Source organism: Engraulis encrasicolus, chromosome 11, assembly GCF_034702125.1.
Source record: "Engraulis encrasicolus isolate BLACKSEA-1 chromosome 11, IST_EnEncr_1.0, whole genome shotgun sequence".
Lineage (NCBI taxonomy): Eukaryota > Metazoa > Chordata > Actinopteri > Clupeiformes > Engraulidae > Engraulis > Engraulis encrasicolus.
The window spans coordinates 16,748,598-16,776,077 of NC_085867.1; the positions used below are offsets into that span (position 1 = coordinate 16,748,598).

The 27,480-nt window shown below is 45.1% G+C and overlaps 1 protein-coding gene across 4 annotated transcripts in view; it reads right to left on the bottom strand.

Moving 5' to 3' along the window:
* The window catches only part of fgfr1b (fibroblast growth factor receptor 1b), a 41,786-nt gene that overhangs the window by 31 nt on the left and 14,275 nt on the right, over positions 1-27,480 (bottom strand). The window contains exons 3-18 of one of the 4 annotated variants that reach the window (XM_063210045.1): positions 19,211-19,561; positions 16,332-16,418; positions 15,464-15,636; positions 13,411-13,534; positions 12,967-13,157; positions 12,399-12,549; positions 8,870-9,060; positions 7,706-7,851; positions 6,885-7,006; positions 6,213-6,323; positions 5,327-5,517; positions 4,975-5,097; positions 4,663-4,733; positions 3,794-3,931; positions 2,873-2,978; positions 1-2,496 (exon numbers count right to left, since the gene is read on the bottom strand). The exon at positions 1-2,496 is cut by the window's left edge and continues 31 nt beyond it. In XM_063210045.1, coding sequence (XP_063066115.1) covers positions 2,308-2,496; positions 2,873-2,978; positions 3,794-3,931; positions 4,663-4,733; positions 4,975-5,097; positions 5,327-5,517; positions 6,213-6,323; positions 6,885-7,006; positions 7,706-7,851; positions 8,870-9,060; positions 12,399-12,549; positions 12,967-13,157; positions 13,411-13,534; positions 15,464-15,636; positions 16,332-16,418; positions 19,211-19,561 — 2,465 coding nt within the window. In that variant the 3' untranslated portion in view covers positions 1-2,307. Of the gene's footprint in view, positions 2,497-2,872; positions 2,979-3,793; positions 3,932-4,662; positions 4,734-4,974; positions 5,098-5,326; positions 5,518-6,212; positions 6,324-6,884; positions 7,007-7,705; positions 7,852-8,869; positions 9,061-11,524; positions 11,670-12,398; positions 12,550-12,966; positions 13,158-13,410; positions 13,535-15,463; positions 15,637-16,331; positions 16,422-19,210; positions 19,562-27,480 lie in introns of all 4 variants that reach the window. The other 3 variants (XM_063210043.1, XM_063210047.1, XM_063210046.1) reach the window with 3 other exon arrangements.

Genomic DNA, 27,480 nt, shown 5'->3' on the forward strand with positions numbered 1-27,480 from the left:
TGGAGCTCCTGCTGCTGCTGTTACACAGCTCATCCACCCAAGATAAACACCTCGTGGAGGAGCAAGACAAACACACTGGAGAGGGCAAAGTCCATTTTCAGGTGTGTTACTAATATTGCTTTAATAGAGGTGTTTTTTTCCTGTCATGGTTGGTTGAATTCCAGTTGTATGTAGGCCTACTGCAAGTGACAGTAAGCAGTATGATATATTAATATATCAAAAATCAGTTCTCATTGATGTCAATACAACAATTGTCATTGTCCATCACTCATGTAGCATCGTCCAGTTCATAATTGTTCTAGCAGCTTAATTATAAGGCTGTAAACCCGGACAAATGGTTGAGATGTTCATTACTTGGGAGTGCGAAAGCAATGCTTTTGAATGATTGTCAACACCAACTGTCAGTTCATGCATACTACGAGAGGGAACAAGATTTTGATACATCTTTAAAATGTTCTTTAATTTGGGCTAAGTATCACAAAGCTCTAGGACATTGCAAAGTTACATACATATGTACCATTACCAGCAAAGTTTAGAAATGAATCGAATCTTAAGCACTTGGTATGTTTACAATAATACATACACATTATGGAATAAAGATCTTTTAGCAATGTACATGCCCATGATTCAATCTGTCGACATGGCAATGACCTGAAAACAATTGTGGTTTATTTGACATTATTGGCACAGGATCATCTCTGCACAAAGTATTATTGTTGTTGTCGTCGTCCTTGTTATTATTATCATTATATGCTTAAGATATCACAAGGAATCAAGAGCTCAACACCTATTAATACAAACTGGCCTGGATAGCATCATCATTAGCTTATTCTCTCATGAAACCCTTTAGCTCAACTAGCACTCCATTAAAGACTTTATTATTTTTTTAATATTTCGTTGACATTGTTAGAAATGAGGGACCTCATACAAAAATAATTAAAAAGAAAACAATAGTGTAAATACATTTATAATAATAATAATAATAATAATAATATTTGTACAATATAACGGTATTTACAAAGACAGCCAGAGAGGCTGTTGCGTAATGTATTTGATATGCAGTCTTTTTTGAGATTTGGTCTCAAGGATTAAGAAAAAAAAAAGAAACAGCATAGAGTTACTCTTTATAAAAGGTAGGGTGGTCTTTCCCTTTCTCAGAGGGCCGAGGGGAAATGCCTGGAATTTGAGAAGAACAATATTCTGCTCCATTTCCGTGAGCCATGAAAGTTCATTTCTTTCTAATTATTGTCCCATTACTAGTGCCTTCAAAATCCTCCATGTCAGCCCCTACTTAAACAAAATCAAGTGTCCTTCTGGATAAGCAAAACATCGCATGTGTTTAGAATGAGAAGGCAAGGCATGTCTGTGAAGATTCTCAGTTATCCAGGTCAGCCATGGTAGCCAACGCACTGACAATCTTGAGCAACCGGACTTCCTTTTGGAGTTTGACTCTCCCAAGCTCCAAAATGAAGTCTAGTTGCACAATCAGACTGGTCAGCTGCTCATAAACCTAGTTCCGAAGGCAGGCCAAGGCAGCCTTGTCAGCTGAATCTGAAGTGTCTCTCTCTCTCTCTCTTTTTCTCTCCCGGCCTGCAGGCCTTGGCTTGGCTCCTCCTTGCTTTGCTGTGCGACAGTCCAGCCAAGAAAGCCAGCTGCTCATCCCATCACTAAGTCACCATCCGTCAGTCATTCCTCACACAGCTGAGTTTGACATTGGCCAATTGTCCTTTACGAAGGCCTGAGAGCGGTCAGATGTGTGTGCACCCTTGTTGTCATGGTGGAAGTTGTTGTTTGGGGCGGACGAGGTATTTATTATTTGAATATTCTACAGAGACAGAGAGAGAGAGAGAGAGAGAGAGAGAGAGAGAGAGAGAGAGAGAGAGGGAGAGAGAGAAAGAGAGAGAGACACTCTCAAGTGAGAGACAGCCAGTGGGCAAAACTCTACTCACAAGTTTTGTCTTTTCAAAATGTCGGCTGCAGCTTGTCCCCTACAAAGCCGTGTTCATACAGTAAGCCAAGAGTCTTTCCTCTGTATCAAATGCCAGGCTTTAAGAACTGTCTCTCTTTCTCTCTGGCTCTCTCTTTCACTTTCTCTGTCTCTCTCTGTCTCTCTCTCTGTCTCTCTCTCTCTCTCTCTCTCTCTCTCTGTCTCTCTCTCTCTCTCTCTCTCTCTTTCTCTCTCTCTCTCCATCTCTCTCTGACTTTGTGGGCTTAGGGGGGAAAAGGACGCAGGCCTTTGCCGGCCGGAGATTAACGTGAAACCTGGGAGCGGAATGGAAAATTCCGACGGCATTTTCAGAGGTGCCCTCAGTGCTTCCTGAAGGCCCGGCTGCTACCGCTCTGTGCTGCGGAGTGCGGAGCCTGCGGAAGGCAGGGTTCCGTTGCCGCGGCGTCCTGGGAGAACACTGAGTCCGCCTCCGAGGAACATGTGGAACTGCGGGTGTCCAAGACGACCTGGGAGTACGGATCCAGCGGCTCCGAGAGGTCCAGGTACTCCTACGTAAAGCAAACAGGCACAAACAACCGCAGCATTTTGCTCGAGTGAGACGGTGTGAAATACAAACTGCCACTGGGGCTAAAACAACCACACAAACACGAAGCAACGGGAGAGAAAAAACAATCCTGCCTTCCTATCCTTGCATATACAATCTCACGTTGCCAGATGTAGGTGGACCATATGGCGTCGTCAGCATTTTTTATTATATTTATGGCGGCTACTGTGTTTTCGCATCGAGCCGATTCCAGTAAGTCCCGTAAGTCAGGGCCAAGATCTGCAGCGTGGATGCCAACAGCCATGACACCTGAGCCAATATCTACAAACTTGTGTGCGTAAGTCAGCCGGAGCCGGAGCAACGCTCATGCTCACACTCACCTGGTTGGATGTCATGGACAGGATGCGGTCAAGGTCCTCCACGAGCTGCTTGAACGTGGGCCTGTAAGTGGGAACAGCGTGCCAGCAGTCTTTCATCATTAGGTACCTGAGGGGAGAGAGAGAGAGAGAGAGAGAGAGAGAGAGAGAGAGCAGAAGAAAGTCCTCGTTTATTCCATAATGAAAACCAAGCAGACTGAGAACAAGCTCACTCTTTCTTCTTGGGAGCCTTAAGTAAAGATGGGTGTACAACAGACACTACAGGGGAACACAAACATCTCCCCGGTATAGCCAGGAACAAATAAACAACAAGCAAACAGAAAATATTTGACCAGATCAAATACACAAAAACGAAATTAACTTGAGATTTATTGGAAAACATGTGTAGGTGTAGAATGGGAGTTGAAAGTGCTCCCTGAGTGTCCCTGCCACCCCAGTGTTCACTAATTCTCTTCAAGACATGACAATATAACACATATGTACATACATAACATGACAATGTCAACGGCAACATAACACTGCATGTGCAAACGTACACGCTTTTGAAATGAATTAAGTGAAATAGTACAGGATTGTTTAGTTGAGATACTTATTAATTGGCTACAAAGCAAAGCAAATGAATGCCAATGATACAGTACATGAGACATATAGTATGAGAGTGGTTTAACTCATTTTAGCCTAAGCCCTTTTTGGAAAAGGGTGCCCTCTGCCAATTAAATCCTAAATATCTCAGCCCCCGAAGTACATGATACAAGCAAGAAATAAATTGCATTTATTTTGCATTAGAATGTGTTCATTCAGCTCTAACATACCCACATTTTGAATAAAAAACCCCTCAAATCTCAAGAGCCTGAATGCAGCGTATATGTGTCTCCAGACTCAAATGGGTTAAGTATGCATGCGATGCCATGTTGAGATACTCACAGCTCCTGAGTGCAGGCGGACGGCCTGTCCATGCGATGGCCCTCCTTCAGCAGCTTGAAGAGCTCTTCTACAGGCACCCCAGGATACGGAGACCCTCCCAACGTGAAGATCTCCCAAAGCAGCACCCCAAAGGACCACCTGACACAGTCAAAACAAGCAGTTCAATGCACACATTCAAGAATGCATGGACAGGAATGCTAAACAATCATTCAGAAGAAAAAGGTTTAGCGCACACTTGCTTGACTTGGTTAATTTGTTATTAGAGCGAACAACACGTTTCACCTCTACAGCGTCATCCCGTTTGCTCAGAAAATGAATCAAGTGTGTGCTTAACTTTTTTCTTTTGAACAAGTGGGTAAGTGATAGGACAAATCACCCAAATCATTTATGAGAGCGTATTATTTACAACATATTGGAAAGAATATTGGATAACAATTTATATTAATATGACAGGTCTATCCACCAAAAGATTAAGGTGGCTAGACTCATGACTTGAGAATAATTTAGGATGCACTTTCCAGTCAGAGATTTACTATAGTCGCGGAAGGAGTCATAAAGTTGTCAGTAAAATAAATACTTTCGGTAGCTGTCACTGGCAGCTTTTTGGCATCTGACCAGCTTGGTAAACAAAGCCCCGGGAGGCGTTTATTAAATCACTGGGGGGATTTTAGAAGGGCCACTGACAGTTTTCCTTGGGCCCAGGACAAAGTCACCTGAAAGGCAAAGCCACCCCCACAACTCCACCCTATATATACAATGTAATGAGGACCCAATTCCGGGCCCCTTCTTTCCCTGGGCTCAGGACAACTGACCCCTTTGACCCTCCCCCCTGTCGGCTACCCTGTGTTTTAGCATTAGCGATGACTCACACATCACTCTGGTGGGTGTAGATCCGGTCGAACAGAGCTTCGGGTGCCATCCATTTCACAGGCAATCGGCCCTACAAAGTGGGCAGAAGTCACAGTAAGTTTCCAGTCGCATCAATACACCAGCGTCCAATGAACGACCCAATACATCCCAATGAATGACCCAAAAGGATATGCAACGTCAAACAAACAACCACTTTCAAGCAAAACGATTGTCAACGTTAACGGCTATTTTCCTCCCGCAAACAAAGAGATGTTTTTGATCTGCGAATAGATTTAAAAATGGCGAAATGGCCGTCTATCGCCAATGCTCACATTTGTTGTCTTCTTGTAGTAATCTATGTGGTGGATGTCTCTGGCCAGGCCGAAGTCAGCGATCTTCATCACATTGTCTTCTGTCACCAGCACGTTCCGGGCAGCCAGATCTCTGTGGATGCACTAATGCACACATACACCAACAGTTTAGTACTTTTGTAACCACTACAGATTGAAAGATTATTGGAAATAAAGTCATTAGTTATCTTTTGCTTCAAATATGCAAAAAAAATGTACCTGGAAAGATTGGCAAGTGTGATCATAAAAGAGATGTTTTACATTTCTGCTAACAAAACCAAACCAAACCAATGAACAGGTCCCTTTTCAGAGAAGAATCTCAACCCTTCTTTACCTTTTTAGATGCCAAGTACTCCATGCCACGGGCCACCTGGTAGGCACAGGAGACGAGGTCTTTGATGCACATGCTCTCTGAAGGGGCCTGGTCAGGGTTGTAGCAGTACTCCATGCCGGGAGGTCTACGGGCACGCAGGTACTCCCTGAGGTTCCCTTTGGAGGCGTACTCCACTATCACGTACAGAGGGCCTGCAGGGGAACAATTAAAGCAAAGGTTGATCTCCTATGTCACATAGGCTACGTTTACATGAGACATTTAATTCAGAATTAACTCCATTTAATTCTGAATAAAGCTTAATTGCGCTTTGAAAACGTTACGTTAACACTTCTTGATTTCAGAATTAAATGAAAGATCAAAGTAAACTCGACGGAACTATTGAATTCGGAATTATTAATTCGGAATTTAAAACGTCATGTAAATGTAGCCATTGTCAAGTAACACGCAAATACCGAGTTAAAAACGGGTGCAGGATCAAGACGTTAGTTCAAGCAGAGGTCATGATGAACGGCACACCAATAAGCTCCCTTCCTCCTAAGCCATTTATTAAAGTATGATGGCCCTTCCTCAGACTCACACTTTAACACGCAGATTAAAGGGAGCTTATCGATGTGCAGTTCATTACATCATTACCGCTACTTGACTTCCTAAGTCAAGCAACATCCTACGAAGCGGAACAATGTTTTTTTGACGATTGCAAGACTCTTCCTGGAACATTCCTTTAGCTTGCTGTACACGGCCTTTCAGGTCCAGGACGTTGTGTTGAAATACAACATAGAGCAGGGTCAATACAGCATCCAGGGTAAACAGTATGAATCTATCCATATATCCATCTATCCAATTCGTATATAGTAAATCCAGGTTGTGGCTTTCACACGTTGCTTACCGTCCTGCGTGCAGGCTCCCAGGAGGTTGATGATGTTTTTGTGTTTGCCAATGGTCTTCATCATCTCCATCTCCGAGATGAGGTCTGACAGGTCCTTTTCTGTGGCATCAGCTGCAAAAGACAGTATTGTGTTGTGTTTTTATGTTATCTTTTATCTTCAAATCCATATCTAACGATAACACTGTAATATCAATGATCAGGGCTCTAATATTAACACCAGCCAACCAGCCAACCACTGAAATTTCAGTTTGGCAGGTAGAAAACACCACTTACTAGCCACTTTGTGTCATTGGTGAGTGTTTGGCAAGTAAGATTAACATCTACTAGCCATTTTGGCTGGTGATGAAAAAAAAGTGAATTTAGAGCCCAGCCAATGATACACTAAAGGACATACAGTATATCATGCAGTAAGCTTCATATAATTACTACTTGTCTAAGCGTGGTTGTGCTAATAAGGACCCCTGAACCCCACTTATTCCATGGCATGGCTGAACGGCATTCTTTACTTTACATGTTCATGGCGCAATATAAAAAATAATCTCACATTCCCACAGACAGATTCAATGATTTTCACAGCCATACAATGCCACGTAGTAACAATAGTCTGGGGATAAAAACAACAGCACTAAAGCCGACATCAAATCCCCTTATATTACACACAATGCAACTCACGTTTCAGCATTTTGACAGCCACTTTGGTGACACGGTTGGGCTTCTCCTTGTCCATTCCCATGGCCTCTGCCATAACCACTTGCCCAAAGCAGCCTTCTCCCAGGGGCTTCCCAAGAACCAGCCTGTGGGGGCAACAACCGAAAAACGAAAAAGAACAATAAGCATGTGTCAGAGATGGTCCATTCATTCCCCTTCACCTTACCTCACAGAAGTAACAAGTGTGTGAAATACCCGTTTATAATTGGGGACCATCTTTTACAGAAGGCGCCAGATTTTAAATTTAGCGTTAAGTACATTGGTACCCCACATGTTCCCCCTTAACTGCATACGTTGCATAACCGCAGAAATACACCAGCGGCGATCTGAGCGAGTCGAGCGACGGAAGTAATTGACTTTGTATTGAGTCTAGAGACAAAAGCGATTCTGGAGACTAGAGCGATTTGCGCGACGAGCGCGACAATTTGAAGTTGAAATCTTTTCAACTTTCTATGACGCGGTTCGGCGACAAGCCGCGACAGCCAATGACTGTATAGAGGTCAGTGACCACAGCCAATGGGAATGCTTGAATGCTTTGCCTTCTGCCTGTACGGACATACTCTTGTCTCCTCATTCGCTCGTATCGCTTGCTGTCGCTTGAATCGCGTCGCCGCTGGTGTATCTCTGCGGTAATGGAAGGCACACAGGGGCCAGCTGTAACTTCAATGCTATTTTAGACTTTTGAGTTGACAGGGTACTACAGGGTTTAAAATAACATAATTCAAACTACAGTGCTCATCGAGCCATGTAAAGGCCGAATAGTCAGGCTTGTCTGTCTAGCTTACCTGTCCCTGGAGAACTCCCAGCGAGGATCCTGGGGAAGCTCGTACTCGCTCACACCAGGCAGCAGGTGAGATCCGCTGGAGGAGAGCCGCAGGGGCCGCACCAGCATAGCCCCCGAGCCCAGAGACGAGCTGGAGTCCACTGACACCTGCAGACAAGGTAAGGAGGGGCCAGGTTAGTCACAGGCTCAGCCTCACTAGACACTGGTAAACACAAGATGAAGGAGAGCCAGCGTGGGTAGAAGAAGAAGAAGAAGAAGAAGAAGAAGAAGAAGAAGAAGAAGAGGAGGAAGAAGAAGAAGAAGAAGAAGAAGAAGAAGAAGAAGAAGAAGAAGAAGAAGAAGAAGAAGAAGAAGAAGAAGAAGAAGAAGAAGAAGAAGTAGAGGTAGCGTGCAGCTGAATGCTTACTGTTTTGCACATCACACTGCTGTTGCCTCTCAGTGCATGCTGTTCTGCTAAAAAAACTTTGCTGCTTCACTTGAAACATTCTTTACCACATCATGACGGCAGGACTGTGTCATTAAAGCGCAACGTGAGCATGCCATTTTGCCAAAACAAACTTGCGATAAGGGGTCTTCAGGCTAAAGGCCTTGCTTTAGCATACGGTAGTATTTGTGCATTTTGTATTTGTGTAGTGTAGCATTTTAAAACCTATAAGTGTAATGACAGCCAGAGCTTGTGAAGTAGTATAGCTGGGTAAACAGTGATGGGTAACCTGCATTCAGAAGCAACAATCCAGTGACATACGTATATCAGAGATACGTATATCTGCGTATATTCCAAATGATCTAACATATACTATTCAAAGTTATGGTAACACTTTATTTTAGGGATACATCTATAAGCACTAATACATACAATGTTAATGACTGCATAAGTAACTTGTAAGGCATATACTAAGCAAATGCTCAGACCTACTAGGTCCTTACTAAGATTAAATTGGTAATAAATCCCTTATTGTGCATGAACAAGACATTTGCGAATACATGCCTCACAAATGTTTGATTTTGCTTTGTACATGCCTTACAAGTTACTTATATACTGACATTGTATGTATTAGTGCTAATAGATGTATCCCTAAAATAAAGTTCTAAATCCAGGTTGGCCATCTCTGGTGCTGGGTGAGTAGAAAATAGCTTTTCAAACCCCTTATCTACTTTCTGTTACCTGCTTGCGTAGGGGGATGCTCTTGGCCAGCTTGTGCACGGCTAGCTGGCCGTTGAACTCGCTCTTCTTGGAGGAGCTGCGGATCTTGACGATGGTGGCCACCCCGGCCATGATGGAGATCAGGAAGAAGCCCACGCAGTAGATCAGCACCTCCAGGTACGTCTGGTTGGGCACGTCCGTGGGCAGCATACCTAGGTGGGGAAAAGACGAGGGAGGTGGTAGGGATCAAGGAGGTCATAATCTTCATGCAGATCCTGTATTTTTTATTATAGGTCAATTTTTTTTTACGAAATCCACCATCTGTCTGTGGTTGTATGTATGTGTGTGTGTGTGTGTGTGTGTGTGTGTGTGTGTGTGTGTGTGTGTGCGTGCGTGCGTGCGTGCGTGCGTGCGTGCGCGCGTGCGTGCGTGCGTGCGTGCGTGTGTGTGTGTGTGTCATATATCTGTTTACGCTGGGTGGGAGAAGCTCCGGGTTTATTTAGATCGTCGTGTCAACCATTCAGCTACCACCCATTCATCGGAAGTGCACACACACACACACACACACACACACACACACACACACACACACACACACACACACACACACACACACACACACACACACACACACACACACACACATTTACAGTACACTCACATACACGCACACACACACGCAAGCACACACACACACACACACACACACACACACACACACACACACACACACACACACACACACACACACACACACACACACACACACACACACACACAGTAACAAGGGCCCCTGCTTTATTTTCAACCAGTGCATTTGACACTATTGGCACCGAGCAGGCAGCACAAACTCCTATTGTGGCCCCCATAATGGCGCCTTTGTGGCGTAGGATTTCGTCCCACATTCTCCGACGGTGTGAGGCTGCAGCCGCTCCGAGCGGCCCGCACAAGCCTGAAATGGGCCCGTGTGCGCCAAAACACCCAGGGCCAGCTAGCCCACAGGGAAGTCAATAGGCATAGGTAGACAAGGCGGTCGACTAGGGCACCAAATGCCTTGGGGGCGCCAAGTCCCACAGAATTAGAATGTTAAGTGAAATATAGCATATAACTTCACAGAAACAATTGAAGAGTTCAGATGCAAAACCCCCTAACTCCATTTCCGAAGACCTGCACTTCTATATTTTTAGAGAGCCCCGTTGTTGGTTTGGTTTACATTCATGTACTTGATAATACATATAAATAGTTATATTACATAAATAAAATAAAAAATATGCCATTTTGATAGCTTTGTATTAAATAAAAATGAATTAAGATTATTTTCTGAAAAGGCACTTAGGGGGTTTTGCATCTGAACCCTTCAATTATTGTTCATGGGGATCTGCACATGTCGGTACTGGATCAGCTGTGCTCAATCATATGTGTGACACTATGTTTACAGATGCCAATTTATAATTCCACAAAACCGAAACAGGGATGTTCGCCTAGGGCACCACATTGACTAGAACCGGCCCTGCTATCCCACAATGGCACAGTCCTACAAGCGCATGCCTTCATTCTTGGTTTCTTTCTCTTTTTTACATCAAACACACAGGTCTACAGAGAGAGAGAGTGTGTTTTTCGGGAGCTTGCGGTAGGTGTGTTGTGCAGAGGTTGCAATAAAGAGAGGCCTTTAGGTCAATCAGAGCCTCTGTCACATGGGTGACAGGCACACACGCACTCACACAAACACACACGCTCATACATGTACATATTTTGAGTCACAGTTGAGACATTACACGTGATACAAGCATTGCATTTAGTAGCAACACATTACTAAAAATATATAATTTTACATGTTACTAAAGAGGACACAAGTGTTCTTGCTTGTGCTTGGAAAGATAGATAGCAGCTAGCATGATCATTACGTTGTGTGCATAAGTGGATCACCAAAGAGTATGGCAAGATAGATGTTGTATATAGATATCTATGGTATATATCATATACAGATGTCTATGGTAGACACCACTCATGCACATGACCAGCTCCAACACCAGGTGTACTGATGGCATATTTCACAGGAAGTCTTGCCATCAATCCCATAGAAAATGATAGGCAAACCGTTCAGCTGCATTGCCAAAGAAATTAAAAATGCAACCATTCAACTGTTAGTACTAAGATATGTTTTCTTGTTGCAGTTGTTTTACATTTGTTTGTGGGGTAAATACATTTGAATTGCTATTGGCAAGCAGTGGATGTGTTTACAGAAAGTGAAAGAGAAAAGCAAGTAAAAAAAAGGCGATTGTAAGACAGATGTGCTAGTGTACTGGCCCCAGTCTATTCATGGACAAGATGAATGACCTTTTATGTGACTTTTTATGTGACATGCATTGTATTGTGGACTAACCATAATTGTCGGCGAGACCGTATACATTTAGTGGTTCACATTTCATGTTCTGTGATTTGCCTGTCATTACATATGTCACAGACAGAGGAACTCAATCATACCAAATCCATGCTGTTTGTATTTGGCTTCATAGAACTTGCAGAAAACTGGGGTCTCTAGTATAACACAAGTGTCTTAACAACCATAATAGATTGAGGAAATATCAGAAAGAAAAGCACACCAAACCAAAGAAAAGGGAGAAAAACCTGAGGAAACCAAGAGAGACCAAGACTAGGACAGGAAAGCACCGATACCTTTGACAACAGTCAACCATGCAGAGTGATGCGAGAGCCCAATAGAATTGCCCGCCAAGCAAGTATACTGCCCAGCGTCCTCAAAGCTGACGTTCTTCAGCACCAGAACCTCCATCTCCTTGTCCGTGGTGTTCAGACCTGCGGCCTGTAAAGAGAACATACACAACAGAGGCAGAACACCCCCGCACACCCACACCGTCAGGAAAAGAGGGAGGAAAAAAGGAAGGAGAGCCACAAAGGGCCTGAGGGAGGCAAGCCCTTTGAAGACCAATGCTGGAGAAAGGGGTCGTTTTTCGGGGTGGGGGAGAGAAATCAGGGAAGGGAGGGAGGGTGTGGTGAAGATCTTACTTCAAGAAGATTTAGAAGATCCACCTTACCCACCCTCCCTTTCTCTTTCTCAGGTGTGATCCCCTCAGTCACCTCCAGTCAACCCTGAGGGGACCAAAGTGCCTTACAACGGCAAGAGCAGATGAAGCACCTTCACCACCAGAAATAAAAACAAGAAAAAAAGCTAATAAGAATAACCCATTTGCAATGCCACATCAGAAGGAGAAAAAAGGCACACCAAAAACCCCATAAACCCTATCCATCTCCATGCACAGCGGGCCAAAGAGATGGGCTACATGGAACGTTCCATCAGCAGAAACCTAGACCGTTTCAGAAGGTTCTGCTTGAGAACCCTTCTTTTGGAAGGCAAGGTCTGCTGGGAGGTTCCATGGCTTGGTCAGAGTTAAGAAACCTCTGTATTAGAACCCGGAACCAAGAAACGCAAGAGGAGAAAAACACCCATGCTCTTCCATAGCCTTACAGCGTAGTCTATTTCATCCACGACGGCCCATTGGAGAGGTTTGTTTTCGTTTTTTTTTCTCGTTACCTTGCGCCTCGTGCTTGAGGACAGTTAGCCAGGCTGACTGATTTGCCTCTCCTATATAATTGGACACTTTGCATATATACTCGCCACCCTCCTCCTCAGTGATATTGTAGAGGGTCAGCACCTGCGTGTCCGAGCTATTGACCCCCGAGTGCTGGGGGAACCAACAAAACAAAAAGCAAGCAGCTGTCAAACAGGAGGCCGTTTATCCCCACGACTTCAAAAAAGAGATACATTACGTATTAGATGCAATGTGACAAATAAAATCTTGACCCTTGAATCAATATTACATTGGTACGTTATCTCTACGCTATAACTTTCATCATTTTGATGTCAGAGGCTTAACAATGCAATATGATATTTACATTATAATTTCTGCTTCTTGTACTTCAGTATTTGGCTGATGCATACACATAAACTCAGTAACCAAGTCATTCACTTACTGTAACAATGTATGCTCAATGAGGTTTTGCAATCTTATTGATCTGATGATCTGATTTTCAAATGAAACACAATTGTCTTTCAAGGAAACAATGAAGACAGGAAAAACAAGAGTTCGAGCATGTCTTACCTTAAGGATGCGCACATATGGATGGCCGTCGGACCCAACGCTACTCCCATTGACTTCAATGTGCTTCAGCCACTGGATGTGAGGCTGAGGGTCACTGAAGACCTTACACACAAACTCGACGTCACTGCCCACCACCGCTGTGCGGTTAGCTGGCAGTCCCGCGTACAGGATGGGCCGGTGAGGAGAGCGCTCTGCAAGTGGGAAGATATTAGTTAAAATCCGTTAAAACAGGACAGTTAACCGTTAGAAACAAGTTTTAAAGTCAAAATCAGCTTTATTGTCAATGTATTCACGTGCACTAGATATACAGCACATCCTTATGCTTTCAAACTCCATTACGCACTCATTAGGTACAGTGGAATAAACTGGTGTAAAAACAACTAACGATGTGCACCAAAAAGTTACAAAAACATTCAGAGTTGAAGATATGGAAGTTGAACTGACCCACGACGTCCAGCTGGTAGGTGTGGTTGATGCTGCCGTACTTGTTCTCCACTACGCAGGTGTAGTTGCCCTTGTCTGAGGGCACCACCGAGTCCATGATGATCACCCACATGTGCTCCCTCAGCTGGAGAGGTGAACAAGAGGATACATTATATTATTATTTAAATTATTTACATTATAGAGTGTATTATATTATATACGTATACGCAAAAAAACTCTATCGAGACATCTTGATTGATGCTTTGACTGAGTTAAGATGTGTCAGACTGTAGAGCGTGTTTACAGTCTACTGTGTACTGTGTGTGTGTGTGTGTGTGTGTGTGTGTGTGTGTGTGTGTGTGTGTGTGTGTGTGTGTGTGTGTGTGTGTGTGTGTGTGTGTGTGTGTGTGTGTGTGTGTGTGTGTGTGTGTGTGTGTGTGTGTGTGTGTGTTTGGGTGGGGGTGGGGGGGGTGTGCCCAGACCAGTATATTTCAAACTCATTCCATGGATTATTTTGAATTTTCAGTGGAAAGTGGAAATTGTGGGGTAACTCTTTGCTGTAGCATAGTAATAAACCAAAGTCATACACACAAAAAAATCACTGATGAATGTTGCTGTTTGGCTATGTGCACTGTATGATGCAACTATGCATATTGACTCAAGAGACAGACAGGGCTAGCTAGTAGGCTACTATTGTTTTTCGCCCGGTTGTATTTCTCCGAGTACAACAAGTTGTCCCCTTTCACATACACACACACACACACACACACACACACACACACACACACACACACACACACAAACACACACACACACACACACACACACAGTGTTCATTTTCTTTCAGAACAGCAAATGGACGATAACCTGCGATGGCTTTCCTAGTAGGAGCTGGCGAGTGGAGGATAACGGTAACCTAAGCCCTGCGTCTGTGTGTTTGTTGTGTGCACACATTTTTTTAAAGGCTAGTGTAGGGTGGGGTGTCGGGGGGGGGGCAGCTCAGGTGGCTCTCCCCGGGGGCATTCCCATTTAGCCGCTCACACCTGCCCATTGTGCAGCCGAGGTGTCGCCTTCTCAACTCACAGCTTTGGGTGTAAAAGGGCCTCTCCCCGCCTCCCTCTCGCCACATAGTACGCACACACACGCACGCACACAGTACAACTGTGATTTGATTAAACTGTGTGTGTGTGTGCATGTGTGTGTTTGCATGTGTGTGCGTGGTGCGTACTTGCATGAGCGTTGGATTGGATTATTGGAATGACTACTCAAATTACTGCATGTACATGTGCATCCTGGGCCCTATCAAGCCGCATACTACAATAAGAAGGGAAAAGGATTAGGGCTCCACACATTATGCATATTGTGTACAAGGCCTCGAACTGATGCAGTTCCGCAGACATGGAGACCATAATAATGCCAGTGGCAGTTTGTAGCTGACAAAGTAAAGCTGCGCTTCATTTCCCTCCTGACGAACAGGATCAGGGCTCTAAATTAACACCAGCCAACAGGCCAAATGCTGGTGAAATTTCAATTTGGCTGGTAGAACAGACCAACTTAATAGCCACTTTAACCCATTAGTGAGTGTGTGTTTGGCTAGTAAGATTAAGATCTACTAGCCATTTTGGCTGCTGATGAAAAATGTTACTTTAGAGCCCTGCACACGATCCTAGATGAATGACCGAGAATCGACATTCTCACAGACACTAGCTGTGAGTAACGAGCCTTAAAGCCACCGATGGCGATGTGGTTCAAGTTGTACAGTGCTTCACTTCACTCTTGACAAATATAACTACTTGACAATGAAAGAGCAAGGATCACCTTCACAGAGGGTAACAGTATTTTTTGGAGGGGTCTTTTTCGACTTTATATTGATAGGACAGTGTGAGAGGTGGACAGGAAGCGAATTGGGAGAGAGACGGGGAGGGGTCGGCAAAGGACTCGGGCCGGAAATCGAACCCGGGTCAGCCGCATGGCAGGCGAGTGCCCTACCGGTTGGCCACAGCAGGGCCCACTCTTGACAAATATAACCTTGACAATGAAAGATCAAGGATTCCCTTCACAGAGGGTAACGCACCTTAAAGCCCCCGATGCGCTGCTCCCGCTTGAAGTCCTTGCCGTTCTTCAGCCAGCGCAGGGTGGGCGTGGGGTTGCCCTCGGCCTGGCAACGGAACTTCACCGTCTTGCTGGCGGGCACGGCGTGAAGCTTCTTCTCCATCTTCTCAGGCTGGGACCACCGCGGAGGCATCGCTGAGGACAAGGACAAGGACATGGATCAAGGTCAGACATCACTGAGGACAATGACAATGAAGAAAGGGGCGAGGTCAGACATCACTGAGGACAATGACAATGAAGAAAGGGGCGAGGTCAGACATCACTGAGGACTATGGCTGGGCGGTTCTGGAAAAAATGCGTATCACGGCTTTCTTGATGAAAATTAATACCACGGTTCTCTGCACGATTTTTTTTCATAAGCGGCGATTTTCCCCTACATCTCAATGTGTCTGAAGAAAAGGCTGAAATTACATTTAAAAATGAGATAGAATCCTGAATTTTAATTAATCTCCATTTCTATTTTAATGATTTTTTTTGGGATACAATCTTTAAAAAAACCTTCTCTCATCAAAAAGTAAACCTTGTGTAGGTGAAAACCGTTATCACGTTTTCTTTTACGGTATACCGCCCAGCCCTACTGAGGACAATGACAAAGAGGACAGGACAAGGTCAAGTGAAAGGAAGTGAGGTAGGGGATGGGGAGGGAGTGTATATGGTAGCTTCTAAATGCACATAGTTCCACCTGTGAAGCGCTGTTGCTGTCATTAGAGGGATTCTTTACCTAGTAAACTTAGTACTAACACGCTGCACCTTGGTTAATATGCATACTATTGGACTGCATGACCACAAAGAATGAGGGAGTGGCTTTCCTGTTGCCCATTTAGACTTACGTAGAAGCTTCTGGCTACTCGATGGTTTATCTTCTTCCGAGGAAGACTCGTCGTCGTCTTCATCTTCAGAGGAGGCCACTGCATCAGCTGCTGTTAACAAAGACACACATACAGCCATTACTCAAAACATCCTCTTTCCCATCAGCTGACATATATATGCATATACTGTATATACTGTACATATAGTACTGGGGTGAGTTTCTCAAAAGAGAAGTTATTAGCCTGTTAGCAACTTCGGTAGTTGCCAATGGGAAAATGCATTGAAAACAACAAAGTAGCTAATGTAGTAAGCTACTTTGGTTTTGAGAAATTCACCCCAGAGTTGTAAAGTAGGAGTAAAGAGAAGTAAAACCCCTCATTAGGTACAGTTGAATGACTGGAGTAGCAAATATACATAAGTAACATCATGCACTAGTGTTGTGCTTGCATCATGAATTTACTTCTATGTGAAACGACTACTGGTCAGATAAAGTAGAAGTAAAAGAAAAGTGAATACCCTCATTAGGTAATCATTAGGTACAGCGGAATAACTGGTGAAACAACTGCGTAATACTACGGTATGTTCGACTACGGTATGTACTTCTACTACTTCTACATTACACACCGCTGATTGTAAATGCATATTACAAAATTCCTTCATTAATGTCTATGTTCATTCTCAGATGAGACATCATATTAAAACAAAACATGTGATTCATCAAGGACGTGTACTATACTACATCTCTCCCGAGAAAAAGAAAATCAACCACAACAGATGAAAAGAGAAGAACGAAAAAGACGACGGCTTTCAGAAATGGCCCCCATAATAATGTGAAAAACATCAAGATTTCATCTGTCTTTCCCCCCAGCTGTGCTGAGATCTTACATTGAACAAGGCAGGGGCCTGAACAGTGTCCACTTGCGTCAGACCCAGACAGAGTTCACACATACACACACACGCATTCGCGCGTGCGCACGCACACACACACGCACACACACACACACACACACACACACACACACACACACACACATACACACACACGTACACACACACACACACACACACACGCACACGCACGCACACACACACACACACACACACACACACACGCACACACACACACACACACGCACACGCACACGCACACACACACACTAAGGAGTGACAAGGAGTGAGTCACTGTGCGGGCTGCTCTCCAAGATTCTGCTCATCCCACATCACACACTGTCCAACTGTGAGCTCGACTCAAAAGCAAATAAGACTCCTGAAGGGGGTTGAAGAAGGCCTGACCCTGCCCTTCCCTGTCTGTCTGTCTGTCTGTCTTGCTGGGGAGTCACCGGGTACATAGTATCTCTCTGAGGGAGCAAATCATGGTTGCAAATCAAGTCATTTCCTCTGTCCTCTGATCTCATTCCTCGTTGTCAACCTGGGTGATGCCAGTGCTATGTTGGACATTTATTTCACATTCAAAATAGACCACATACCTTATATATCTTTAATATTAAGTCTTGTGGCACAGGAGGATATATACAGTATGTACACTTCCAAGTAGGACCAGGCTTATTTTTTATATCACATACTAGACTATTTACTAAACCTTAAATATTAAATAATGTTTGAATGTTAAATCCCCACTATAAAAACACCTTACCAAGGCTGGACAATGCGGCATTGAGGTTAGAGGACAAAGGAAAGGACACAAGTGTGGAGAAATGATTTGCAGCCTTTCCTTTCTCTGTCCACAGCCCCTAGTCTTGTCTTGTCTTGTCTTATGCAAACACAGGGCCCCTGGGTTGGGCTGCGATGGGAATGGCGAATGGGGATTGGGAGGGGATGCTTTGACTCCAACAATACCCAAGCCCTACCCAGCATATGGATTTCAGGGCAATTACCATTTCAGTAATGTGAATCATTAAGTGAAATAAGTAACTAGGCATGACACTCCCTTCTCGCTGGGAGGGGATGGAAAGCTCTTGAGGGGTTTTGTGCACTCACAGCCAGTGGTGGTGACCCCTGTTCAAAGGCTTTACTTCCTTGTAAGGAGAACACATACACACACAGGCACATGGACGGACACACACAAGCACACAAACATACATGCTGCACACACGCCTACTAGCAAACACGCACACACGACACACACAACATACACAACACACACACAGGCAGCCACCCCTTCCTCCACAAGACACAAGCTGCATGTGCATATACACAACATACTGTACACCAGATAGCAAGGAGAAGTGTAATATTTCTTTCTTTCTTGACTTTTTGACAAAAACATGAGCAACTCCCTTCTTTGAGGCATTCTGGAAACTAGCGAAACCCAAGTGGTGTGTGGATCCTTCACCCACATAACCAACCGTCCAGGGCTTCCACCATACTACAGACCATCAACAGGTCTAAACACAACTACTACCACTACTACACCCATGTGAGGGTGCATGGCCCTAGGTACGGTGAAAACAACAGTACTGTACAGGTCAAGGCAACACACAACCTACTACACACTACAGATTTCAACCACTACAGGTACAGCACTACCCTAATCAAATCTCACACACATCCAAAAAAAAGACTGGTTTTCGGGTGCAGGTTCAAAAAAGTTAAGTCCATAGGTAATGGATCATGAATCATTACCTATGGACTATCACATCATTACAACATAGAATACCTGTAACGTTTACTTTGACAGCAGCTGTACAGATCCACACAACTTACACCCTACTGTATGAACTACTACACCCATGTGACGGCGCATAACACAACACACCTGTGATGTTAACGGCGAAAGCAGCAGGCCAGGAGCTCACACAACACACAAAACACACTACCCACTACAACTTACTACTACACACTACCACCACAACCACTAACTACACCCACGTGTACATACCTGTGACATTAACGGCGAAAAAGGCGGTGTGGTTGCGCCCGCGCGGGCCGCGGAAGCTAAAGCATCGGTACAGGCCCGCGTCGGCCACCTCCACCGCCTCGATCTCCAGCTGGCCCTCACGGAGCCGCACGCGCTCCCCATCGCCTAGCGGAACCCCCTGCTTGGTCCACCTGACCTCCTCCTGCGTCTCCTCCTGCTCCTGCTCCTGCTCCTCATCCTTCTCCTCTTTCTCCCCAGCCTGTACCTCCTCCTCCTCCTCATGCTGCGTCTCCTCCAGGTGCTCGAGGCACTGCAGCGCTAAACGCTCCCCAGGGAACAACGTGTACAGCTCCATTTTCACCTCCGACTGGACTGGAGACGGTGGACAAGACAAAAGCAAAACAACAAAAAAAAAGGGGAAGAAACAGCATGCATTACGTTGTTTGTCAACGTGTGTGTGGGAATTGCTTTAGGGATGGGATAGGGATTTTAAAAAATGGGTCAATTTCACCTCTGACTGGACTTGTGGTGGATACGGCAACGGGAAAAGAAAAAAAAGATATAAACAAGGGGAATACATGACATGCATTACATTGTTTGTGTTTGTTGTTGCGTGTATAGCAGTTGCTTTGGGGGTTGAGGAAAACGTAAAAAAGGGTCATTTTCAACTCCTACTGGACTGGTAGGTGGACAAGAAGACAGCTAAATAAAAAGGGGAAAGAAACGACATGCAGTATGTTGTTGTGTTGTGTCTATGCTTGTATGGGAATTGCTTTGGGGGACTGAGGAAATGGTAAAAAAAGGGTCAGGTTGAGGTGAAAAAAAGAAAAAAAGATATTTGTGTTTTCCTTCCAAGAGGTGGAAAGACAATAGCTGCTGAAGTGAGGAACACCCAAAACAGGGGAAAACCACCACCAAATAAAACTGCATGTGAGCTCTTCAGCAGACAATGAAAAGCCACCGCTGGCCAGCAAAAACAGACAGAAGAATCCCCGGAGCAGAGCACAGCAGACAGCTCTCACAGGCAGACAGACAGACAGACAGACAGACAGACAGACAGACAGACAGACAGACAGACAGACAGACAGACAGCTACCATAATGTCAGACAGGACAGAGTTGTCTTCAATCACTTATGTTCTGTTATATTAGGTGGATATTTATGAAGGGTCGCAACAGTCAAACTGACTGATTTGGATTTTGGCAACAAAAGTGTGTGTGTGTGTGTGTGTGTGTGTGTGCGTGCGTGCGTTCGTGCGTGCGTGCGTGCGTGCGTGCGTGCGTGCGTGCGTGCGTGCGTGCGTGCGCGTGTGTCTTGGCACAGGTGCTTGCGAGAGCGCATTATTGTGTGTGTGCGCGTGTGCATGTTGGGGGCAGAGGTGTACCGTACTTTCAGTTAAAAATGCAAAAACTAATCTATGCGCAAAACTGTAGCCCTCCGAATAGGAAATGTTGCAACAGCTTAAAGATTAACTTCTCCCTTTCATTAGAGGCATTTGAGATTGAAATGAAGGGAAGTCCTCTCCTCGCTTCTCCTCGGTGCCGCAACAAAAGCCGAGGAAGCTCTGGGATTCCACAGACATCCAAACATGGAAAAAACTTTTCTTTTTTTGTCGAAGAAGTACTCATTCAAAACCAAAACAGGCCATTCTGCTTCAGATCATCCTAATTGTCAAACAAACCAATCCTCTTTGTCCTTTGTCTTAAGAAAATGCCTCTGACAATGCAGTGGGGGGGGGTCCCGGAGCAGGAGGGGGGGTGGTGGGTTGTAGAGAGGTGGGGGTCTGTGTAAAGCAGTGGTTCTTCAACAAACACCGCCTTGGCCATCAGTAGCCTCTCAACGGCCCCTTTACCTCATTATAAGCTTGTGAATGTGCCCCTTGGTATTAAAAATTGAAATAGACTAATTACTACATCCCCCCACACACACACACACACACACACACACACACACACACACACACACACACACACACACACACACACACACACACACACACACACACACACACACACACACAACTCAGCACCCCCCTCTCAGAAATCTCCTGAAGGCCCCCGAGGACTCCCTGAGGGCTGTAGAGCCCCCGTTGAGAGAGAGTAGTTTAAAGGGAGGCCTGTAGCAAGAGAGGCCTGGTGAGGTGGGATGGTGTGTGCGTGTGTGTGTGTGTGGGGGGGGGGGGGGGGGGGGGGGGTTGTATGGCTGGGGTGGGGGGGGGGGGGTGTGTATGGGTGCGGTGGGGGTCTGTTTAAAGACATGCAGGGAGGCCTGTAGCAGCAGGTTCCACTGCCCTGTCACCATGGTTACCCTACTTGAGCCAAGGGGAGGTATTTCCTGGATCATAGGCCCCTTAATCCAAGCAGGAAAAAGGGCTGAGGGGGGTAGGATCATCTTTCTGCTTTAAAAACCCAACCCTGGGTGAGTGAGTGAATGGATGAAGTGCAAGAGGAGGCTCACTCAGAAGAGAGCGAGAGAGAGAGAGAGAGAGAGAGAGAGAGAGAGACAGAGAGATACAGACAGAGAGAGAGACAGACAGAGAGAGAGACAGAGAGAGAGAGAGGCAGAAAGAGACAGAGAGACCACAGGAAGGGGGAATGTCTCTCCAATTCGAATTTACATCTGATCTCCAAACAGCAGGGAAAACAACTCAGCATCCAACATCTTATCCCACCTCCACCCTCACTCATCCCCCATCCCCAACACCACCACCACCACCACTTCCACCGGCTTCAGCCCTTTCTCCCGGTTCAATCCCTACATGAATCCGGTTGCCTCCTGTGGGTTAATCTGTGGCCCTGCTACCTCGCTTCCTCCAGGGTAGACAGGCATGCTGACAGAACCACTGCTGGCTGGCTGGCTGGCTGGCTGGCTGGCAGACATTCCACTGGCTTATCAGAGCAGAGAAATCAGCGATGGGATGAGAGAGAAGGGCCGAATGCTGGAGCACATACGCACACACGCATGCATGCATACACTACACACCCTCAGTACTGCACTCAATACTGTTGTCAATATCTGTCCAAGTTTCTGTCAGGTATCTGGAAAACGTACAGGTTTTTATTTAGCGAAAATAAAACTGTAGTCCACTGTTGAAATGAACCACCTCTCTCATCAGAAAAGAAGAAATTGATATGGTTTCTGAATACTGCTTTTCCTGTTCTCAATGACTTTTTAGGCCTAAGGACACATACTGTACAGTGCATAGATTGTGTGCATCGCTGAGTGAACTCCATTCTGACTACTTCATACAATGCTTTGATTTTTTTTGAGGCTCTGTATCTGGTTTCACTACACTACAGATTACTATTACAAAGCCTTATATAATGACTGATTCATGTGAACGGCAGACAAACATGTGTAAAAAATTTTTACGGCGTATCATTAAGGGATATAGTGGGCAGCAGCTTTTTCCTTCGCTTCAGATGGTGAGCACACACTGGTAGAGTGTGCATAGAGAGCAGAAGGCTAAAAAAAATACACAAACAAATGAACTATCGAATAGAATTACATTTTTTTAAAAACAAAATCAAACTTTTTTTCTCGTTTTCCTTCGGCGGTTTGAGGTGAAATAGTGATATTGTATACATAAACAGAAGTATGTGTGTGTGTTTATGTTCATGTAACTTGAGTTCTTCCGGGATCTAATGAATAACTTCCTCTCTGTAACCCAAGGGGAGAGCCCACTGAATTGGGATCAGCTGTTCAGCCTGAGTGCATACAAAGCGGCCATATTGAACCGTTTTCCAGAAGTTAGTACAGGTACGTAGGCCTATATATTGGCAGAGAGAGACATGGTTATCATCATGTTTGCATGACAATCCCTGTGATATGAAGCAGATATGAACACACGGTTTAATCTTGCTGCTTTACCCTTTTCATAATGATTCATTATTTGGGTTTGCTGGTGTTAGCTTTTAGCATGGAGTAGATCCCATGCCATAGGCTCAATCATCTAATGCTTGAGTATGTTTTCCAATACTTAAGTTGTTAGCAATGGTAGACGTCTTTTATAGGACTTCCTTTACACGTAGTATGCTTGTCACTTTTTCGCTAAACGTGTAAAGTCTGCTATAGTTTCAAAACAATTACAGTACCCATTCAATGACAACCTGTGTGCAAAACTAAATGAAGTAGCAACAAAAATTGTGTTTAATCAAAAAACGTTTATTATCGAAATGTGCCTTTTGCACCTTTTGCTGCTGCATGTACATATAGAGAGCACACTGAAGAAGGCTCTGTGCAGCCAAAACGTCTGTCATATCAGTCCCTGCATTGTTTAAATTAAATAAAAAGAAAAGAACAAGAAAGAAGAAAAAACGGAGTGCGATCCATTTCCTAACTACTTGATTACTTCAGAGACGCACCAACAAGACGGAAGAGCGCAGTGTGTGGAAGATAACATATAGAGAGCACAACCATGAGCAACAAACACCAATTATACTGTATGCTGACTTGCCTCGTGAATAAAAATGGGAACTTTTCAACAACCCGGTGGGAGCGTGCGTGATGCGAAGGGAAGGGCATAAAATCCCAGAGATGGGGTGGCAGTGAAAGGTCGGAAATTAAGACCAGCTTCCAATTCTGGACTGTTGCCATGACTTTGAAAAGAAAAAAAGAAAAAGCAAAACAGCAACCCAAGGTCAATTGAGATGTTTTTGTGCACCGAAATAAAACAGGACATTGTGGGACGTCAAACAAAAAAAGGGGGTATTGTATATATGTGCAGAGTTTTGACTGCGGAGGAAAAAGAAGGAGAAGAAAAAAAAGGAAAAACGCAACACAAATTCAGCTGTAAAACAGATGCTTGCATGTGTGAAGCTAAAGAAATGCTTTCATGGGAGGAAAAGAGATTTGGGGAGAGGGGGGAGCGGTTGTACTCTCTGAAAAGAGTCAGTTTTTTTATTATTTGGGCTGGCATGTCCCTTCAGAGCCAGCCAGCCTAACCAACAAAAATATTCTGCTCAGATTCACAGTCAGACAAACATCACGTCACCCCAGCCTGGGGTTCATCCTAAAACCTGCAGGTCTCAACTGGTCAGGGCCTCTGAAAAGAACCAGGATTGGGTTTCAGTCTCCTATTCAGCAGGGATAATTTAGACCATCTGATTTCCTAAAAACTCTCTGTGCTCTCTCGCTCTCTCTCTCTCTCTCTCTCTCTCTCTCTCTCTCTCTCTCTCTCTCTCTCTCTCTCTCTCTCTCTCACACACACACACACACACACACACAAACACAGACGCCAATATTCTTCTCCTTCACAGTCCCCTGGTGGCTTCTTCATATTTTCACTAGGCCGTACAGCAGGAAACTGCACTGCACTCTCAGTCCTTCAACAGCGACATCAACCCCCCCCAAAAAACCTGCAGCTAGTTCAACCGTGTGTGACGGTAAAGTTAATCTACCAGATTTGGTGTTCGGCATCAAAACTTGGCAGCGGGCTGCGCGGAGGAAGCAATCGGCCTAGTGGATTGCTGTTGGGATTTCCTGCCCCTACAGTAAATAGCGGGGTGCGCTGCCAGGCCAGACAGCACAGCGCAGCGCAGCACTGCACAGCCCAGCGGCGGCCGCCGGCCTCTCGGCCAGACTACAGTTTTTTTGTGTTGAAAAGGAGTCAACATTACTGTAAAAAAAAATACACAGGGAGGAGGAGAGAGGAGGAAGAGTGAATACAAAGGGATAGAGGGAACGAGGAAGAAGACTGTTGTGGGAAAGAGGAGAGGGAGGGGCAGAGGGAAAGAGAGAGAGAGAGAAGAAAAAGAGACAAAAAGGGAGTGTGAGAGAGAGGAGAGGGAGAGAGAGAGAGAGACAGACAGACAGACAGAGAAAGTGAAATGAAGAAAGAGAAAGAGAGACAGACAGACAGACAGACAGAGACAGAGAAAGCGAGATGAAGAGAGAGAAAGAGAGAGAGAGCGGAGAGACAAAGACAAAGGCAAAGACAGAAAGAGAGGGAAAAGGAGAGGAAAAACTAACAAAAAGCTAAATAAATGGAGAGACATGGAAAGTCCGTGGCTGGGATACTTTTTCCCTGCCAACCCACCAGTCACGAAATTAGGGTGCTCTGTCACTCACGCTGTGTGACCTGGTGAGTGCACAGCAGAGCATGAGGCATCTCTCTCTCTCTCTCTCTCTCTCTCTCTCTCTCTCTCTCTCTCTCTCTCTCTCTCTCTCTCTCTCTCTCTCTCAGCATGATATGTGCCAATATTCCAGTTCCCATGCGCCAATGCATTGTGTGAATGTCAACCACAACTTACATTTTTAAAAAACCGACAGCTCTGTGGCTGTGTCCAAGGGAAAGGAAAGAAACATCATAATAAGAGGCAAACTAAGGCTTGGGTTATCCCAGAAAAAGAAACACCAAGACTATCCATCCATCTTTCCTTCCTTTTTCTCTTCCTTCCTTATGCAAACTAACTAGCTTAGACGCACTTCCCAGGCACTTGGGGAAAAAAAAGATCTCCACGATAACTACCCAGGGCTGTTTTTTAACCCATCAATCCCCCCTGTCTGTCTCTTTGCTCTTTCTAGTGGAGAGAGAGAGAGAGAGAGAACTCCCATGATTCCCAGAAACTTGATCTCCAAGGTGAACATCAGCCTGAGGGTGGAGACCCGAGCTTTTTTGTTCGACTGCCTTTTTTCCCCTGTCACCGCCGGTACGTTAATTTATAGTTTGCCTGGCAGATAGCTCTTCCCTGCTTCCCTGACACCAAATACCTGCAACAATACAAAGGGAAGTGCACTGGAGAAGGACCCTCCCCCATCACACACACACACACACCTCAATCTCACACAAAAGACTGCCACATTCCTACACTTCCATATACCAGTGACTGACTTATGATAAGGTCTTTCTTTCAGGTTCCAAACACACACACGCACGCACGCACACGCACACACACACACACACACACACACACACACACACACACACACACACACACACACACACACACACACACACACACACACACACACACACACACACACACACACACTCTCACTCACTCACTCACTCACACGCACAGGCACAGGCAGGCAGTCAGGCACGCACACACACACACACGCACGCACGCACACGCACACACACAGTCTTTAAAACTGGAGAACTTGTTACAATACATTTCTCCTAACCTTTTGGGATATTTCACCTAAAGCTTTTACCAATCATGCCAATCACAGACACAGAGCTGTGTTGTTCTGCTGTGATAATGATGTGGGTCTTCCTTATAAAAGTCAGACACGGAGAACACATTTCTGTCTTTTAAGAGGGGGAATAAATAAAATGTCTGCTTTGTAGTTTGTATTTATTTCAGATGAGACAATATTTCCACTGTGGTCCCAACCATTCATCGCACACCATCACATGCTGCGCTTAGGCCTCCTTCACATTCACAGGATACGCATGAACGACCATCCAGGTACTTTGCTCCTAAATGTGCGTTACGCCCCTTTATGGGTGAAAACAAACCGAATGTCTCATCAACTTACATGCTACATCGGCTACCCTAAATGAACACAGTACATGCTTCAGGCACGGCTGTTTGGCAATATTATTTGAACAGCCGGCAACACAACACGTTTTCGGCATGTTGCGCGTGAACAACGCTAGTCTACAGGTCCTTATCTTTCGTTTATTAAACCCCAATAACGCCAATTGACTTGGATTGGCTATCTTCCCCCACAAATGGGCGTACATGGAAAACGTCACGCCGTTCATGAGTATACGGACCTTGCAAATCCTGTACTGTATAAGGTACACATCATGAGATCCATAAGAGACTTTTTCAATGTATTGGGAAAAAAAACACCCAGCAAAAATCCAAGACGCATGTGTGAGAAAAATGTAAAGGGAAAAAAACAGGACCAGGAAGAGAGGAAAACTGCAAGTGATTAGCATCTGGAACGTGAACGCTTTAAGGGGGTGGAGGTGGAGTGGGGGTGAGGGGGGCGCAAATAGCAGTCGAGGAGGGGGGGGGGGGGGTGGGGGGGTAACGGGTGGGGGAGTGGCAGGGGGCTGATGGGTTCCAGTCATTCCTGCTAAACTCCACATCAAAACAGAGCTGGCGAGAGAGAGAGAGAGAGAGAGAGAGAGAGAGAGAGAGACAGAGAGAGACAGAGAGAGAGAGAGAGAGAGAGAGAGAGAGAGAGAGAGAGAGAGAGAGAGAGAGAGAGAGCAGAGAGGGAGACGAGGAAGAGAGCAGAGAAGCCAAAGCACAGTCAAGATGGCTGGCGAGGGAAGAAGTGGAGCCCTGTGCTAACTTTACATCAAACGACCCCATGCCATTTCAGACCAA